Source organism: Astatotilapia calliptera, chromosome 4 (assembly GCF_964374335.1).
Source record: "Astatotilapia calliptera chromosome 4, fAstCal68.1, whole genome shotgun sequence".
Classification (NCBI taxonomy): domain Eukaryota; kingdom Metazoa; phylum Chordata; class Actinopteri; order Cichliformes; family Cichlidae; genus Astatotilapia; species Astatotilapia calliptera.
Genome location: NC_137425.1, coordinates 2,958,929 through 2,979,107, shown reverse-complemented (window position 1 = coordinate 2,979,107; position 20,179 = coordinate 2,958,929). Strand labels below are relative to the sequence as shown.

The 20,179-nt window shown below is 44.0% G+C and overlaps 2 protein-coding genes across 20 annotated transcripts in view; both read left to right on the top strand.

The window, feature by feature from the left end:
- Positions 1-20,179, top strand: part of LOC113020221 (C-reactive protein-like) — a 438,825-nt gene that overhangs the window by 48,435 nt on the left and 370,211 nt on the right. The window lies entirely within an intron of this gene.
- Positions 1-20,179, top strand: part of LOC113020226 (RNA binding protein fox-1 homolog 3) — a 426,914-nt gene that overhangs the window by 319,041 nt on the left and 87,694 nt on the right. For 2 of the 19 annotated variants that reach the window (XM_080300733.1, XM_026164004.2), the window contains exon 1: positions 7,817-8,279. The exons of 15 other annotated variants lie outside the window; for them this stretch is intronic. In XM_080300733.1, coding sequence (XP_080156859.1) covers positions 8,154-8,279 — 126 coding nt within the window. In that variant the 5' untranslated portion in view covers positions 7,817-8,153. Of the gene's footprint in view, positions 1-7,816; positions 8,280-20,179 lie in introns of those variants that run through there. 2 more of the 19 variants (XM_080300735.1, XM_080300737.1) reach the window with 2 other exon arrangements.

Sequence of the window (20,179 nt, the reverse complement as noted above, 5' to 3'; positions counted from 1 at the left end):
TGTTTATTTTGAAAAATCTCAACAGGATCTTCAGCTTTATTTTGAAAGGTTTATGTGGAAAATAAACAAGCGGACGGCGGAGCCACGCGATGGTTTTACCGTCGTTGTTGCTAACGACAACACTTAAAAACAGTCGGTTGTCCGCCCGTAGTGTGGTTATATTACATTTAAGAGAGAGAGAGAACTTTGAAAACGCTGAAAAAATATTTCCGTAAACAAACGATAGCGTGATATCGTCACCCGATATATATCGTTATATCCAACAGCCCTATAGAGACCTATGCATATGTATGCATGTTTGTTTATTATTAATGTGTGGAGTTTGTCCCAGATGTGAAGCACAGTAACCGTGTGTCTGAAAAAGTGCTATTTGAATAAAATTATAATGACTCTTTCCCCTGGAAATCTAGAAACTGAAGCCCTAATAGTTTCTAACAGTGTGATATATTTGATATATACACGTCATGTAGGCAGGTGGAAAGCTTCTCAGCTTTTCTCCAGAGCATTTTTATTCCTGGTGAAGGATGTTTTGGGACGTAACTGAGGGTTCAAGGATGGAGGATGATAGATTTTGTTCAGATTGTAAAGCCCAAGAAACAGTCTTGTAATTTTAAACAGTGTACATATACAAACGTTCCCCTCTGTTTCTGTTGCGTTCGTTTCCTTTCTCATTTAACTCGTTTCTAGCCGCTTAAAGACAAAGTGTCTGAATTCGTATATCTGCTGGTTGAGACATTAGTTTCTCCATGTACTTCCATGTAGTCACAAGCTTACATGCTCCGTGTTATATCATCCCCAAGAGCAACTCTTGCCGCCTCTGAATTTTTCATCATTGATCTGATGTGATTTCCATGCTTGGCCATCCCTCTGCCCTGTCAGCTCTCTCTCTATCGCAGCCTCGCTCGGCCTAGAGGGCTAACAGGGCGTGAGCCATCGCCCCCGTTTATTGTCTCCCACCATGGCTCGACCAAACCTTTCCCCATCTTCCACCCATACCACCTAGCAGTATCACGCACACGCGCTCCTCGATGTCTTTTAGCTGCAAGCGCACCAGACTTTTAGGTGAGAGGGTGGTAAAACGGTCAATGTATTGATGCTGACTGTCCGCTGCCATAAAGCTCAATCAACCCTCTCCTTCCCTGCCTTGTCAAAGCAGCCGGAGCAGCAGCGGCTCGGTGTGTATGTGTGTTATTGGTGTAGACAGCGTGACGTGGACGGTTGATATATGACAGTGGAGGAGGCAGAGTCGGTACCCCTCGGCTTTTGCTCTGCCTTCCCCAGTAGAAGCTTTCAAAATGCTCTAATATCTGGCCAGAGCTCAGTGAGCGATGGCCAGAGCCAACCTGCTGATCTTAGCACTGGGTGCATTAGTTTGCCATAAAGAAGCAGTGATTGTAAGACGCGGCAGGCGAAAACATATGAGGATGAATGACACCATATAAAAGCCAAGCTCTGTTTCAAAATCCATTAGAGAGGCAAGTGCCTCAGCTCCAAATGCAGCAAAAGCCAGGGCCCCACATCCTACCCCGGCATCCGATTGAAGCGCAGGTCGTAGCTCGTTCCTCCAGTTCCTCCCTTAACTGTCCGTTTAATCAAATTTTTAATCAATGTGTTAGTACCTGACAGCTCTGAGGGAAGAAATGGCATACTTCACTCGGTGCAGAATATCGGCATCCAAAGATAGGTGGGAGACGAATGCAGCTCATTTGGTGCTAAGAGTGAGCTTTTTTGGGTCTGTGTGTACAGGCTTCACTTTCTTCTCGATTTAATGTGTGCAGACATGTGTAATTGTGTGCGTGTTTTTCTTTGCTTCCGTGAAAGTTCCAGCCTCCCCGTGGCACTGCCTCCTAATTACTCAGATCTGCGCTCAAAGTGAAGAAATAATGAACGAGAGCTTTAATTATGCCTCCAGACAAAGGATCCCTGATGCCTCCGCAACACCGCTGGCACACTGAGATGGGTGAGGGCAGGTTAAACAGAAACCCTTTCCTCTCGGTGCAGAAAGCTGGTCAGCCTTGAATGCAGACCGAGGCTGCAACTTGACGTGATGCTGTAAAGTGCAGATATGGGAGCGGAGGAATTAAAAAAAAAAAAAAAAAAAAAAGACGAGCTACATACGTTTGTTATCTCTAACAGATATGACACAACCTTTAATTAGTGGGGATCCCTGAAGCTCTGGGCCTGAGATATAATCAGCGGACCTTTAGCAAGAGCACAACCCTCCCCTCTCTGGGTACCCTCGAGGCAGGCTGATCGAGGCGTCCTCATGCCCCCTCTTCTACAGCGGGGTTGGCTGGCACTCTGGAGATGCCAGATAATGAGGAAGCCTGTCAGAGGGGCACTTCAGCGGTGCCCCTCCAAAGGCCTCACTGCTTCTTAACAAAATCCACCAGCACCAAACACTGCTGCTTTGTTTTCCTCAGAGTGCGCCTCCAGAGGTCTTGGCTGCGTGTCCGGCAGGGTGGAGCGCCCCCCCGGAGAATGTGACACATCCCTGTATTTATTTTCATACGCATTTAGAATGACTGGATCGCTGAATAATATTGCATAATGCTCACGCTGACATGTTTGTGTTTTGTTCAGACTCTGGTGGTCGTCCTGATGGGGGAGCTGTGTCCATAGTGAAGTGCAGGGTGCAGTAGCAAAGTACATCTATTCAGCTGCTCTGCAGTCTAGAGATACTTGGCAAATGGTGCATTTGAGAGCAGACACACACCCACAGCTTTATATGCATAACCAACATTTCAGCTAAAAATATATAAAATATTCAGTTACTAAGAAATGAGAAAAAAAGATGAATTGTTCGGAACGGTGCCTTTTTAATTGAACTGATTTCTTTTTTTTTGGTTGTGATGTTTCAGTGAAAATTACCTGCAAAATATAAAATTGTTTTCTTTGCATATTAGGATTGCATTAGGAAAATATTTTATATGTGGCGGTGCACGGCTATATATATATATATATATATATATATATATATATATATATATATATATATATATATATATATATATATATATATATATATATATATATATATATATATATATATATATATATATATATATATATATATATATATATATATATATATATATATATAAAGGCTGTAAAACATTTGGCCCAAAAATCTGCAAAGTGTGACAATTTCAGACAAGTCATTAATTAACATTCACCGGTATTCCTGTGATAGCGGTGCCAGCGTTGCTACACTGCAGGCTCTTTAAAGCCAAGTTGTTTGGATCATAAAGAAGTAAAATGCTGTTGTTGTTTAGCTCTGTGCACATGCAGCGACAGTCGACCGAGTTAATGTAGGAAAACAGAAATTTGAAAAATCGACACGTCGAAATTCCACATATTTTTCCTAAAACATCTCAGCCTGTTCGTGTTTTTTTGTTCTTTTTTTAAATGAATGCATCATTAAATTTGAATGTTTTCAGTACTACTTGTACTTTTACACAGTAAAAAGTATTAGGTAAAACTCCTTACCTAATACTATCGGCCTGCTTTCTATCATTACACATTCTATCTGTCGGTGTATCTATCACGCTCGAGTGATGATAGCTTTAGTAATTAAGATCCCGGATTCATTCATGAATGAACGATTGAACGAGTTTACTTTTTCTTCATGATCTAATCATGATTAAGTGATGGTTTCAGCCAAACCCTGAATTGGAAGAGTCATTACACACTAACGATTTATACGTTACAGTGACTCGACAAATATACAATTACTTCCTGCTTTATAAAATATGTTTGAATATAAATTAAAAATGCAAAGTCAAGTGTAAAGTTGCAGATATCTTTGAATACCTTAATGCAGTATTTTATACTTATTGATACTGGTCAGCGAAGTATGTGTCTTCCCCCACTGTCAGAGTGATGGAGTTAAGGGAAATAAACAGTCATCTCTTATGATGATTAGTGTGAGTGTGCTCTATTGATCAGCGGTCATACGATAAACAGCGGCGAACTGGAGTGCGCCGCCAATCGTTTGGGCCCCATTAGTCGCCGCTTGTATTGCCTTTGATTATTGCTGAGTGTGCTCCCAGTGCACGTGATGGCTTTTTACTGCAAGAACTGCTGCTTTCAACCTTTCTTGGAGGAGCACATTAACGTAGCGCCGGCACAAAAGACAAACACGGGCTCATATACAAAGACAGAGGAGATGCTTTTGAAGGAGATTGAACACACATTTTAAAGCTCGCATTGCCCGAAACGAGCCCAGAGCGGAGACTCGACAGAAATGTGCACACACCTGCAAAATCCCGCGCGCCTGCTGACTTAATGACAATCAAACACAAGTCCGGACTCAGAGGGTAAATCGTGGTCTTTAACAGGACGGTAACAGAGGCGGGCAAAGACGTGACAGAGGCGACGGTGACAGTGATGATGATGGTGATTGTGGTAATAATCATTACGCTGATTATTACGGGCCTGCCACAGCAATGTGGTGATTGCACTTGAAGGAAGAAATGGAGGAAGACAAAGGGTGATGGTGACAAAACTGATCGTGATGATTAAGATCACTTTTTTTTTTCTTTTTGTGATCAACTATGAGCCGTTCGCTGCAGTTGTTGATCTTTCTTTAATTGGCCGAGCAGCAGTGTGTGGAGTTAACTGAGGATATCTCTGCTGTTTGAGGGCTTTGATTTCACATGACATAAAGAAAAGGCACCGTTGAGAACATTCCAGAAACTCCCTTTGAAGGGAGTGATCTGGCAGTGCTCATTTGAATTATTAACTGGGTGAGACAGACAGATACAGAAAAAAGAAAGACAAAAAAAAAAGGAGCCAAAAAGCAAGAGATGGAAAACGCATAGAGGAGGGACGGAGAGATGGATCCCCATCTGTAGCAGGCGATGCCAAACTGTTAATCCTAAAGCACGCCCAGATATCAGCGAGGACTGGTCTTTGCATCAAACAGTCAGGCCAATTATACAGACAAAGCGTGTATATTGGTAATGAAGATGACTACCAATAAAGGTGAGTGCTTATTTCATTTAATGATTTTTCTATTATTTCGTTTTTCTCTTTGAAGTTAGCGAAATACACGACCGAATATGTAATTACAGGTCAACTATCCCCCTGTGGCTGCTTGGAATTATTTAATCTGCAGAGGGAGTGTCCCAGAGAGAGTTAATTCTCCTCTGCCGCCGTGTTGTGTCTCCCACAGCAGGACCCAATTATTACTGTCATTACGGCCACAACGCCAAACCTAGAAGGTGACACATCAGGTAATGTACGTGCAGAAAAATGGGAATAGCAGAACTTTGTAGATCTACATATGCATTGTGTAGATCAGAGCATTAAGCAAGCAGAGCTGCTTCTTAGCATGAAATGGGCATGAACAAAAATACATGCTGATTATAACGATACAACTCAATAACTGGGTGAAACTTTAGTAGAAAGAGGCACACATGTTATAGCTAGGTCTGCTCCAGACTCACTAATTTGTCTGTTGAGAAAAAAATCTAAAATTTGTTCCTTTATTTATTTATTGGACAAAATAAAGGAACATTTACTCAGATAATGGTAAGCAGTCTTATTGTTTTAAAAATAATAATATAAAAATAGCCGTCTATTGTTGCGTAGGGTTTGTGAAATTGCTGTGGAGGGTTCTGGGTTGATAATGCGTTGTTGTATGTTGGTATTATATTCACAGTTCTTTTGGTCATGTTGGGTTTTCTCTACCTTCATGTTGGTCGAGTGAAGCAGTGACACCACGGGTGCAGCGGGTAGCTGTTTCAATGACCACCCCCCATGTTGACCCTGAAAAAAATCTAGACAATTCTTATACATATATCTACTGATTGAATCGCCTTCTATGATTTCCATTTTCAAGTCTTCGTCCGTACAATGACGTGTTTTAGCGTTCGCTCGGACAGTTTGCATTAACTTTTTAAAAGTTCTTTGAAAGTTCAAAACGCTGCTGTTACTTTGCTCTAGCCTGTCTCGTTAACTGGTAACCTTTACTGTTCGGACCGACTCTGCCGCGATGAAGACGAGGCAGGAAGAGAAAGTGCCACAATGCTACATGAACTGGACCTTTATTTCCTTTCTTATAGGGCACCCAACACGCTACACAACAATCAGATAACTGTTACACTGAAACTCAGGCATCTCTAAACACTTTGCAGCTGATTACAATCACTTAATCACCTCTATTAGCATGCACTTCACAATGCTGCAGCAAAGTGCTGGTAATGTTACATCTTACACCCTCAGTCACTCACTTTCTGCTACACCGGACCTGCGCTACACACAAATGATCCACAAGGCCACCTTCTTTGAAAGCAAAGCTTTGGCCGGTACTTCTAAATGAAGAGAATCACTGCACCTCAGATTCAGCTTCTCATTAGTCAACCACGAGCACAGAACGTTCTGTCTTGTGGATAAACGAATGCTCGACTCATAGAATTAGAGTCGGATCAATTGATGCTTCGAATCATTGATTTTCAGCATTGACAGCCTTAAGCCTGATCCGTGCTCGTCACCTTTTTCCAATACAGTTCCGGGCCTTCACATGAAGGCAGCATCCCTCATGTTATCCATGTCTAAGGAACTCCTATTGTCTTCTGTTGAAAATCCAAAGCTATGAGCATAACAGTCGATTTCAACAAGAACCCAAAAGACAAAAATCAAGTAAAGAGTTTAATAGTTTAATGTCAGTCTGGATCATACTACATCCATGCCTTAAATTTCTCCAGAGGTTCATGAATATTTGGAATAAGGTTAAGCTGAATTAGCAAAGTTAAGTTATTCGTGATTGATCCTTGTAGGGAAATTGCATTAAACCCATTCTCGGTATTGGGATTAAGAACCAGCATGAGTTCTAGGCATGTGCACTGGTCAAAGCCCCTTTGGAGAATCTAACCTTGCATGTTATTAATGGCAGGAATAACTTACATTCACAGAGAGAACATTATTAGACAAATTTCTAAATATATCAAATGTTTTGGATGACGTTCTCGAGAGTAAACACATCTGGCCAAACCCAGTCGATGACCCGAGTTCTGCCTTTCTCTGCTGAAACATCAAGGGTCTGAATCCAGGGCTGCGTTGGATAACATTCAAGCTGGATTTCTTGCTTTTCCCCCCTCTGACTTCGATCTCTATACCCAACTGGTGCCCGTGATGTAATGAATACATCTTGTGCATTCTCTTTGTCTGCTTCTTTTAAAGCAGTATCAAAGAGAATTAATCAGAAAAATACATTAAAAGGAAGCTCGAAGTTGTTTTTCTTGTACAGTTTAGCGTGCTCTACAGTACATGCTTGGCTGAATGCATGTTTACAGCTGAGTAGATGAAGAGGGATGTCACGACTGGGCCTAATCACAGCCTGTTTTTGTGTAAATGCACTTTCCCCTGGCTTTACGGATAGATCTGCTATACGTGCCGTGCGGTTTATGTCCTTGAGCGCGCGCGCACGCACAGGCGGAGGAGAGGGAGGTGCTGCCCGACCACCGAGGGGGGTGTGTGTTTATGTGTGCTTTTGCGGGATGGGGGGGCCGCAATTAAAAGGCAGCATGCAGTGTCCCACGAGGTGCTAATGCCCAGGATCAGCTGTTCTAATGTCATTCACATCCCCTCTGCTATTCAGCCAGCCCGTTTGATGTATGAATCCACCAGGGACTTCATCAGTACCCCCCCTCCCCCCCTTTCATTCTACCAGCACCTCTTTCATACCCCCACCCTAACCTACCCAACCCCCTGTCGGCTCTTCAACCCCTCCTCCTCCTCCCGAGCTTGCACAGAACCTCCCCTTCTGTGTCTGAATGCTTATGTTGGCTTTTATCGCACACAAAGTAAACAGAGTCGCGCCAGGGATAGTGAGCGAGAGAAAAGGGGAGAGAGAGAGCTCGGCAGAGACCGAGAGAGAGAGAGAGCGAGCGTGAGAGAGAGAGAGTGCAATAGTGATAAACGTGGAACATGCACATTGTCTGCGCACCGCTCGCCTCCCTGCTACATCTTCAATAGCGACACAAAAGCCAGCAAAAGGGAAATTTAAAAGGCAAGAGGAGGCAGAGGAAGGGAACTGATCCGAGGAGGGAGAGAGAGAGAGAGAGTGAGTAAGTGAGTGGGAGCGAGCGAGCCAGAGAAAGAGAGAGAGAGAAGAAGGAGAGAGTAGAGCAAAAGGATCTCCCTGCTAAATGCGCAAAGCGTCCCGTCACCCCACGCTGAGCTCCATGGCCAACTCCGGCTGCCTCCTGCTCTCCGGCTCCGGGATGCTACCTCACTCGCTCCAGTGTCCCCCTGCCTTCCTCTACCTGCCCGAGGTAAGACTGAACGATGCTCGCTTTGTCGACCCTCGCTCTCTCTCCTCTCCCTCGCTCTGCATCCCTTTTCGTCTCTCCGTGCGCTCCTCGGCAGCACGTGACGGCATCGCGCTCGCTTTGTGCTGTTACTCAGAGTACTTTCACCCGCCTAACCCTTGACCCTCAGCCTGCCTTTGAGGAGTAGAAAGAGGGGGGCAGGAGGCGGAGGTGGAGCGGGGATCACCTCCTTTAATTCTACCCTCTGAACCGTCCCGCTCTTCATCGCCTCCCGTCTTCCTCTTCTCTCTCCAGTGCCTCCCTTTTTTTGAGTGAAATTAAAGCAGTGAATTAGCGATCGCTGTGACGTGGGAGCACGCAGCGTTTGTGTACAACAGTCGCTTCATGACTCATTGTGCTTGGAAATGTTTTCTCGGTCAGTCTGTTGTGCTCTGTCACTTCTGTGCTGCAAAGATGAGGCAATTTTACAGTTAGTTGTGTTTTTAAATGGGAAAATTCCTTTTAAAAAATTGCTTCTTTATCTCAGATTTTTTTATGCAAGTAGATGCCAACTTTTTCTGTAGCTGACTGCAAAAAACACTCCTCGTTTATCTACATGTGGTAGTTGTGCATGTGTTACCCAGTCTGATCCCTGCCTGTGTTTGCTAAAATCACATGAATCTTCAAGACACGAATTTAAATTTTAACCCTGAATTTAGGAAGTTAAAGCTTCGAGGGCTTTGAGGAGTAACGAACAAAGCAGTGATGACACGAGATCGCTCCTATTTGAATTATTATTACAATGTGTGCAGTTTATTTTTGTTATGAGCTTCAAAAAGAAAAAGTCCACATTTCTTGGTCATCTCCTTTTTTGGACTATCCTTGCCGTATAATCCTTTGATTTCATGTGGTTACGGGCAACAGAAAATCTCTATTTGTTTAAAACACACATTAAGGTTTAAACTAAAACTGCTCTCACCGTGAGATTTGTTTAAATTTAACAAAGCAAGCGCCTCGTTCTTCACCCCTTAATTTTTCTCATAGTGGCAACACTTTGAATAATTATATCTCTCAGCAAATTAACATTGATTTTTTCCTTTTTGTGCGTGTGCGCGAGTGTGTTTGCCATCCTCCTTTGGAAATTGATTCTGTCACTGATCCCCTTGTTTTGTGAAACCTGAAGACTGCAATCTTCTGAAGGGAGGTGAAAAAATCAACAACAAGGTGACTCTTAAGAGCCCGTGCGCCTGTCTATCTGCTGAATAATTCACATGTTTTAATTCAGCGAGTTGGGGGCGGGAGCGCTGTTAGTGGTGGGGTGATGGGTGCGTGGGGGGGGGGTTGGTGTCGAGCGTCCAATTCTGTTTTTACTACCGGCACCATGTGTTGCTGTAAACAGAGTGTGTTACTGCAGTGATTGAGGGGAAATAACGACACCGGAAAATCCTGCTTTCAATCTCCCGTTTTGAGCTGTATTCCTCCCACTTTCTCCCCAACGCCATCACGGTAATGGCCCTCACCACCTCCCACCCATCTGTCCAGAGTGGGCACACCCCACCAGCCGGGCTGTGATTGGGAGGGAGGGAGGGGGGGGGGGGGAGTAGTGGGGGGTGCAGGGCATGTGGACAGCCAGGTGTCATCAGCACACGCAAACTGTGGAGGAAGCCAAAGCCGCCTCCAAAAACTCGAATAATGGTTGAATGTTCGTTATCGCTTATTGCAAATTTGAGGGGACAAAAACGCTTTGAAGACCACAACCTTAAATGTCTTGATTCGACACGTGGATCCTTCTGAGCGCCTTTCCACAAGCGAGCACGATGTAACGCGAGCGAGTTTAGGTGCATCTACCTTCCACTACATCCTGTTACCTCCAAATCCTCGGGACGAGCCTCTGGAGCGCGTGTGTGCGCGCGTGTGTTTTGGTCCACAGTGGATTCCTTTAAAGTCCAAGTCAGAGCTGAAATTGAAACTTCCTGTGTGCTATTTTCATGAAACATCCCCCCTTTTGTTTCAAATCCCTTTAATGTATCAGCAGCTTTTGTTCCTTTTTTCTTTTCTGTTTATTTCTTTTTTTCCTCCTTCTTTGCGGTAAATCCTCGCCCTGCAGCGCTGTGAGAGGAAGCAACCCTCTGAGTCACACTGTGGCCAGCGTCTCTCCCCCACATCACCCATCCTTCGTAGCATGCCGCCTGTGTTCCCCCGCCTTTCCCCTCTCCTCCTCCTCCCCCCGCCGCCGACACTCTCCCGCTTCCTCCCGTTCGCCACAGTGCAGAGCTGCAGCATCGGCTCGTGTAAGATGACAGCCAGCGAACAGAAGGGGAATAGATTGAGGTGATAGCCTCTGCCTCACAGTTTGTTTGCATTTCAAATAAGACACTGTATTAAGTTGGGCTCCGAACAGCTTTGCTTATTATGTGTGAACATGGTGCTGCATGATATCACAGGAAGACAGGAGTTTATTACATAAAAGATTAGCAAAGCATACCTTGCCTTTATTTGTGTGCAGCAGTGTTTGGGTGTGTGTTCTCAGGCAGCTTGCTTTGATGCTCTTTGTAGTCGGCTGCGGTGCATATAAATCCCGGCTAAATGTTTGTTTTCATTAACACAAGGAGAGACTCCCTGCGGTGTGGTGGGAGAACTGTGGGCTTCTGATTACACACGCGCGCGCACAAAAAGTGGCAGTATCACACCACCGCTGAAGGGCCTTTCCTCCTCCGCGACACGGGGAGAGTTTCTCCGCCACACGGGGTGCCGGCTTCATCCTTCCGCAGGATGATGTCACTTTTCCTCTACCCTCAATTTGTATTGTAGGGGCTCGTTTCGTGAGTTATGGCGCTGGATATTGAAGGAGTTATGAATTACAGTGTGGTGAGACTTTTATGGGATGCAGTGCTCACCGCTGTAGGCCCGTATTAAAGTATAAATATATTTATGGTACAAGCTGAAGCTAACGGGGGTAGCTCAGGTTTGCTGGTGGTAGTTAGTAGCTGTCTTCAGAGTCATAAAAACATGGCATCTCATGGATTTTCTATTTACCAGGCGCTGGGTGGGCATATGGCGACGCTCGTAAATGTAGCTCTATTATCTAAGACGGTGCTGTTGGGCGGGAAGCTCGGCGTCACTTATGTCTAAAGAGGAAAAAAGCAGCCGTTCTTATTGTCTTGATGTCACATCTCTCTCCAGTCTTTGCCTCAGACTTATCTCGAGATCTCCCGTGTTCTAAAAATGTCTTCCTTTGATTTGTAATTGGATTTTCTATCGTGGCATTCCACTCTGCCGGTGTCTATTGTTATTGTTGCATCTATTGATTTCTTTTTTGTGGCTTCTTCGGGCCGGGTGTTTTGAATTTCCCCCTTAACTGTACACGGCTTTGGTATCGCTCTAAACGGTTAGGTCACCTCGAAGAGGCGATCCTTTCATGTCGGTGGATCCTGCGAGGAATTGCCCGGGCTCTCTGGTTTCAGCGGCCTCCTCCTCCTCCTCCTCTCCTCTTCCTACTCACGCTGATCTCTTTTTACGCCTGCACTGGTACCGACTCTCTCCTTGCTCTCTCACACACACACTCACACACTGATAAATCTGGTTAAAGGCGAGGAATGCAGAGAGGAGAGTAGTGGGAATACTCGTGACACACTTCCCCCCTCAGTTCGGGCCTTGATGCTGCCTCCCAAAGCGCCACTATTCAGGGGGACTTTAGATATCAAAGGATTCAGGTTGGTGGTCTCTCGGGGACGGGCTAATGTGCACCGTGCAGAGACGGCTCCTTCCTGGGGGATAATTATTGTAGGCCAAGCTGTACTATTGACAGCTGTAAATGGAGATGCTGTCTGTAACTGGGGAGGACTAATAGGTTTTTGTCTCTACGTGGGCTCTCGTTAGGCCCGCGTGGGCACATTGGGGACGAGTCTGAGAAGTGAGTCAAGGCCAATGGGACTCGGCGGGCCTGCCACCTCCCCCACGACATCTTGGGGGGAAAAGGGGTTAAAACACAACAGCCGTGGCTCTTAATGGCAACGAATCATATTATTTGTCCTTAATATTCCTTATTATTAATCTAGCTTTTTGTTTGTGTTTTCCCCTTTGCTCCCATAACCCCACTGAAAATGGCCCCCGGACTAATTTGTTGAAAGATGTCCACCTTCAGAATCGCTGTGACCCAACTCCTCTCGTGTAAAAGCCTAGAAAGATGGACGAACGCGTCGTCGGTTTTAATCTTTTAGGAAAACCGTTAACAAGAAGAAAAGCACAAAAAACACCTGCAAGCCAAACCCAGATGTTGTGATTAGGGATCTGCTTTCACCGGCTATCTGATTCTCATTTGTTGTGTTTCTATAGATAAACTGTGTATTTGAAATATTCCATTATATCACAAGGCGACGCCAGCTTTGTTGTTTTTCAGTTTTAGCTGAGCACAATTCACTCAGATTCAATCAGGCACAAATCAAAAAAACTTTAAACCCAATTTCATGGGCTCTAGAATATACCTCTCAATATGTTCAGTGTTTTGGTGTGAAATCATTCAGAGTCTTTCTCTCGCCGCTGTTCAGCTGTTTTGTCCCTTAAACAGCTGATTCATAGCAGCATAACAAAGGCGGAGGGACTGATTGAAATGTTTTCTCACTTTTCTCTGCCCCGGAGGAGAATTGTAAATCACAGCTCAGTCGTTTATTTTGAAATTTCATTTGGTGTGTGAGCGAGTGCTGCCTTGTTCTTCACAGAGACTTCACAGTCAGGCTGTGTGTGTGTGTGTGTGTGTGTGTGTGTGTGTGTGTGTGTGTGTGTGTGTGTGTGTGTGTGTGTGCTTTTCTTAAGGCTACCCACCGTCTTACTCCACTAGACCTTTGTAAATGGAACAAAATTAAATTTGTTCCCTGTATAGAAGAATGGCACAAACAGTGCAATAGGTTTACTCACCAACAAAGACTTCTCCACTGGGAGTCTGACTGTATTTTTAATGCGAACGTACATATTTGAGCTGACATATCTCTATTTATTTGCCTCCCCGTGAGGAACTGTTGTCATCTGTAGGTGGATGGTGCAGGGCTCTGCGTGCGCGGGGCCGTGCAGCGCATCGATAAATGTGTATTTACATTTTGCCAATAATGCTAAATATCTCCCAGTCATTAATGGTGAGCGTTAGCTTGGAGTGCTCTGGACCTGTAGTGTCAGTAAATTAGCATTCACGGCGCCGCTCATGCTAATATACTCAACTTCTGGAAAACAAAGCTGCAGTCGCAAATGTCCTCACCTCGCAATAATTAGCCGTCGCTTTTTTTCTTTCCTTTTTTTTTTAGACGGAGGCAAATATCTAATGAAGCTTTTAATTAACATCTGTGCTAAACATTTACTGGTGTGCATTGCACAGAAATGAGGAAATATGACACCACAGGTGGTGTTTTCTGTGCTACCTGCTAATGCAACGTGAAAAACTCACCGCCCTTTGGATGTTGTCTAAACTCTGAGATTTTCTCTTGATTCTTGTTACCGTAGAAAGACACAGAGGTTAGAATAAAGGCTGCCGGTTGCTCTGCTGCTCTACTGCAGTATTTCCCACCCAGGCCACTTAATACAGCGCAGGAATCTCAGCCTCTCGGTTCTCCCGAGTGCTCCTTCAGGCCAAAGCGAGCCTGAGCAGGTGGAGGAGACGCCGAGAGGGAGAAAGACAAGACGCACAACACGACGCCTCCCTGTCTTTACACTGCAGGAGCTCTAACTACATCACTCTCTCTCACACACACACACACACACCAGCTCATACAGTCAGAGCAGCATGAAGACAGGGGGATAACCTCGCAGTAGAAACTGTTTGCAGCCTCTTTTTTTATCCCTGAGAATAAAACCTGACCTGAGGTTTTTCTATTTCTACAAATGGCACGCTAAAATGCTTAAGCAGCCAGACCAGCTTGAGTCCAATTATTTCTTTACTGCAGTATCTTAGCCAGCTGTGATTATTATGTTTATAATGTGGTGTCACTCTCACACTGTCCTTCAAGCATTCTCCTCGCGGCGGGATCCTCTCAAATGAGACGTATTACCCTGTGTGCTGAGTTAACAGAGTGGCCGTACGAGTGAGAGCGGAAAGAAGAAAAAAAAGCCATCACAAGCCATTAAAAGCACTGCACCTTTTTATCACCAGCAGCTTAATGGCAGTGGTGAACAGCAAAGCATTATTACAGTTCTCCTTGTGCTCCTGCAAGCGTGTTTTCGCCACTGCCAGAAGGCACGCCGACAAATAGATCTCCAGACAAACGCTCAAATTTTGTTTTTCAAAAGGTCATTATCCGTCTTCGTCGGAGCAGCGAGCACGATGCACGGGAGCCAAGTTTGGGGAAATGATTCCTCACGTCAGGAAGAAGTTTCTCTCCCCTCGCCGCCTCCTCCCGGTCTCAGCGTTTCATTTTTAAAGGATGCACTCGTGCTGCTGTTTTTGACTACTAAGAGGCACCCTGGGTCACCCGCTAAAGAAGATCAATATTTGAACTATGCTGTTGTGGGTCAGCATGTACGCGTGTATAAAATTAAATGGGCCTTGAAATTGATTTCAAGTTCTCCTTGAAAAAGTCTACAGGTATTCTGAAACGAAACCAAGATGCCGCAGAGGGGAGCTGACCTCCGCTCAGGCAGGCTGGTAATTGTTTTTGTTTCCCCAAATTAAATGAGCCCTTTTATTATCATTATTATTATTATTATTATTTCTGGGATGCAGAGCTGGACATCTGAAATTGCCGGTTATGGCACGCTGGTTTTTAGAGACCTGAAGTCATATAAAGTAATGGCCGGGGTTCCTCCACCGGCTACTCCTTTTTACCACTGCGATACGAACGACTGTGGGATGGACTTTAAAATAAAAAATGGGACCTTTTGCTTTAGTTAATCTCAGCTCTGCACTGCGTGAGCAGTAGGAGAGAAGAAAACGTTGTTTTGCCTCTTTCCTCGCAGGCAGCCAAACAGGTATCTCGCTGATTACTCTGCTTCTGCTTTGGGTAATCGGTAAGAAAGGAGAGAAGCTCATGTAATTTACCTCAAATCAGAGCCGCCCTCCCTCCTCCTCCTCTTCCTCCTCCTCGCTTTTCCTCTCCTTAGATGGAGAGTCTAAATATCACTGCTTTTTCTCGCAGCACTTTGTTAGTGGAGCACGCCTCTGTGTTTTTCTAAAATCATCTATCAAGGTGAGATCTGTGGGAAAGAGCAGCGCCTCGGGCTTCCTCTCCATGTGCTTATGAGGTTTTATTAGGTCCCACAGGACCACTGCTTTGGTGTGTGTTAAAAACAAATGGAACTTACAAATTACAGATTACAGCCTTCACGGGCGCGCGCGCGTCCACCTTGCAGCGTGTGTTTGCGAGCGGGCGGTGTTTTTGTGCAGAGACTGAGGCGAGCGCGGCCACTTTAATGAAGGAATGTTCTCGTGTGTGTTTGTGGCACAAGCAGCGCAAAAGCGTCTATGTCGGCCGCTGCTGCCGGGCGAGTGCTGCATTAGCGGTGATGGCGAGGGTCGGTGTCAGGTTGACTGTGTTTTGGCCTGATGGGTCAGTTCAAGTAAATTACACTGAGCAAAATGTCGTTTTTTTCCATCTCTCTTACTTTTAGTGATATTTTGCCGTCTCTGTAAACGCAACAGCAGAAATCCTGGGTTTTCCAAGGAGACGTGTCACAGTGTTAATGTGTTTGAAGCTCGTGCACTGGACATTATATACGTTAGAGGCGGGTGAAGCTCTGTTTTGCTGGATTTGGTAGAATTAAAGCGCGCGTAAATGGCGGCATCGGTGCGTACCTGCATCGTTTTACATAAAGCAGCCACGATACCTATGGAGGTAAAACTTAGAAGGGGGTCGACAGTGTTTGTGTAATTACTTTCACCGCCTGAAGGGATCGTTTTACGCTGCAGATTTAACACATCGCAGAACAATAGCTGACAAATTTAATGTTTGTCTCCGATATCCGTCCCCGCCGGCTAGAAATGGAAACCACCTGGGCTTCAGTGTTAAAGACTCGAGGCTGACGTGCACGTGTGGGCCTATCGCAGCTACATCAGGATCAGTGCGTGTGTTGTCTGTATAACATTTTGTTGCTTAGTTGGATGTAATGCAGATACTTTAGAAGCGGTGCTACGAGGCTCTGGAAATAACAGCAGTTTCCTTCTTTTGTTTGTAAGAAAGCAAATATAAATCAGTACCATTCAGACACGATGAGTCTGGTTAACTTTTAATTACTAGCTGATAAGTTTGCACATATAGTCACATTTGGTAGTTTGGACTTACAGACAACCTTCATTCAGGCATGAAGCAATTAGCTGATCAGCTGTTATTTTGATTTGGCTTTTTTTGTTCCAAGTTTGAACTCCAAATAATACTTTATGACGTCATTGAAACGCACGTGTCACAAAAAGGCATTTTCTGATATGTTTTCCATATTTCTTCTTCTTATTTCCCCGTCCCATCGTTTTGAAGCCTGCTCGTCATCGCAGCCGACCAGTATATTGATTTTTAGTTTTTCCACACTCTAATATTTGTTACCAGCTTTGGCACCAGAAATCTAGACTCAGTGGATCGGTGGGCTCCATTAAAGACCTTTGCTTTGTATGCCAACTGTGCACTTCGACCTCTCCGTCTAATTCCTCTGGCCAGTAATTCACATTCGCCGCAGACCATATTAAGCAAAAATATTTTCAAACTACATAAAAGAAAATTTTTCAAACATGGGATTTTTATTAAAACAGCTTCTTTTTTTTAAATGTCTTTGTCCAACTTTTGAGAAATTTCTTTGCAAGTCAATAAAAGGAAGGTGAATATTATCTTTTTCCTGCTGCTGCATAGGGAACAATTACTAATGGAACCAATTTATACAAAAGACATGAAAGAAAAATGTGGACAGCAGACTCATTGTATTAACCAGATTCTTTTGGCAAAGACTGATTGCTTATAACATTTATAATCTTTCTTTTTTCAGTATTTTGAGCAGCTCAAGTAAAAGTAGATCCTGTATTATTGCGTTACAGGAGAAGTCATCAGCATCGCTAGACCCCTTTTAGCGGGGCACGTCCCCCAGTATCGATCGCCTGTGCTGCTGTGTAAAGGACGAGGGGGTTTTTTGGTCTAGGAATGACAAAGCAGCACGGCTAACCTCAGGTCCGTGCACGGCAGCGAGCGTGTTGACACCTGTGAAACACGCATCCAGACTAACTTAATGATGAAATGAAAACGATGTTAAACCCAAGTAGAGCAGGGCGATATGGCCAAAAATATTTATCACGATATATATTTGAAAATTTGCGATAACGATATAACCGACGATATAATTGATGCGAGACAAAATACAACTCCACAACATTACTAGTGCAAAAAGACAACCTTCCATTTATTTTCACATAAACAAGAAGCTGGTTTTATGTACATTAAAGCTTTATAAAAATGTAACAGTGCAAATGCAAATTCCTTGCTGAAAGTTTAACCAAAAGGCATTTCCAGTAGAAATGGGCTGACATATCCTGAGCATAACCATGTATAATATCCACTGAAGTTAAAAAGAGGTGCTTTGCAACATTAAACTGCAGTGTGCAGTACGTATTTTTCGGACCATAAGGTGCACGGGATTATAAGGCACATTAAGCGAAACAAAGCAGTCAGATAAATCAAACTTTATTAAACTCATTCTTCTTGCTTCCTCCACTTCTGTACCATTGATTCATTAATGTTGAATTCTCTGGCAGCTGCTCTATTCCCATGTTGTTGCAGTATATTAATGACTAACCTCGTATTGTGGATGGATTATCTCAGTTGTTCTCCTGACTGAAGTTTGGTCCGTTTACAGCATCCTCCATGCGATTGCATTTGTCCCTAACCATGAAGAACCTTCACGTTAACTTTTATAAGTGGAAAAGTGTTAGTGTTCGTCCTCCAGCTTCACTGTTTATGTTATGCTAACATAGCTGTGTCGCTAGCGATGAAGTAGCACATCATTATATACCAACTAGCCCAACTTCAGTAACCCTACAAACGTCACTGCTGTTTAGTTTCCTGTCTTCATTTATGTTGGAAGTGATAGCAGAGCTGTACGTTTGATTTTTTTTCAGAAATCTCTCAGTCAGAACATGCTATATCATGCTTAGGTAACTAGCGAAACTAGCGAGCTAACTTCCGCTAGCTTCCTGCTAACTTCTAACTCCGTTAAATGTAATAACTTTTGTTTTCATGGATGCCTGGAAGTTAAACTTTATAGTTACACCTGGTAAAGCAGCAATGCTGATCGTTTTATTAAAGATGAAATAATTGAGACAGTTTTTAACTCTAAGTGATGCTGCAGTGTTGTTTGACCTGAAGTATACGGAGTTTAGGACCCAGATTACTCCCAGATTTAAGAGCATCTTAGTCCGACAAATATGACAATAACGACGGCCGCTTGCATGTTCTGCAAAAAAATGTGCTTTGTTGTGTATCTGACGGACAAACACCAAACCAGTTCCACATCACTGAAGTTGCACCATTTTTACAAACCAATTCTGGTTCATCTGTTTCACTCAACAATCGGCCATGTGCGTATGAAAACAAAGGCACTGCGCATGCGCGTTTTACTCCCATTCTATCGCGATATTTCATTTTCCTATCGTTGCCTAACATTATACCGGTATTACCGTGAACGGTATAATATGGCCCAGCCCTAAACCCAAGACACTTTTACTTGCTATATTTTATACTTTGCATATAAATAGCTGCCTCGAATTATTTCATTTTCTTATTTCTTCACTCAGTTTAGTCCAGTTTCCTCTGATTTGAAGCCTGAAACACAAATCTGGAAATAAAAAATACATCTTTATTAAAACCTGTAGGATTGTTACTGTTACAGCAGCAGGACAACAGCAGTAACAGCAAGCTAAGCAAAGGAAGTCCATATAGCAGGTTTTAATCCACCAAGGGGGGCAAAAAAGTGCAATTTCAGTTGTGCCCCGGTGGTTTTATGTCTAGGAACGCCCGTGGCAGCCAAATCGAACAGGAGAAATCTGCATGGGTAGATACTACTAAAGATTAGTAAAAAAAAAAATCCAATTTGGATGAAGCGACCCTTTAAACACAGAGGCGAGGCTTAACGGGGATGAGGATTTTCTATTGCCCACCCCTCCTATTCAGCCCCTTCCTGCTAATTTAATGACTCAGAATTGTAACTCCCAACATTGTTATCATTCAGCAATAGCGAGTAATGAATAGCAATTAACGTTTTCAAAGGAGGGAGTAAAGCTTGAGAGACGTCGCTTTTCACCCAGAAATGTTGAAACACTGCAGCCGGGGAGATACTGTCATGTAGAGAAAGGGCCTAATTTATCTGTCCAGCTGTTTTTGGTAAATAACTTTTTTTTGTTGTTTTGGCGTCTTCCTGTCACGCCGACTGCTATCAGCGCGAATACAAGTAATCGTTCTAATATCCAACACGTTCCGTCTTCCTCAATGAACTGTAATAAACTGTAATAAATTACTCTGCACATTTTGTCCAATGATTGCTCTTTCTGGTGCCCGGCGCAAAAGTGCTAATTAACTGGCTATGAATGAAATTCTAGGGCGGCGTGGTATCAACGGCAGGGAGACAAATGCGATTTGGTTCTGTCGCGAGCGAGTGGAAAATTGCTGTGTAAATTGGAGGTTGTTGCTGCCGAGCGTTTTTCTGTGTGCTTACATTTCATGGGTGAGAATCCAATCTCACAGGGCAGCATGTGCGGACTGCCCTCTCTGATACACTCCACCGTCCTCCACCTACTCTATGATAGCGCTCTAAAAGCTCCCCCAAATCTCTTCACACGCACTCGCATACACTCCCACTGACACAGGGAAACACAAACACATATTTCAAAAGGTAAGAGCCATTGTCGAGCAGAGGAGCCGCGCCAGCTGAGGTAAAGATGTAAGCAGCCTATGCCTGGCAATTTGACTCATCTT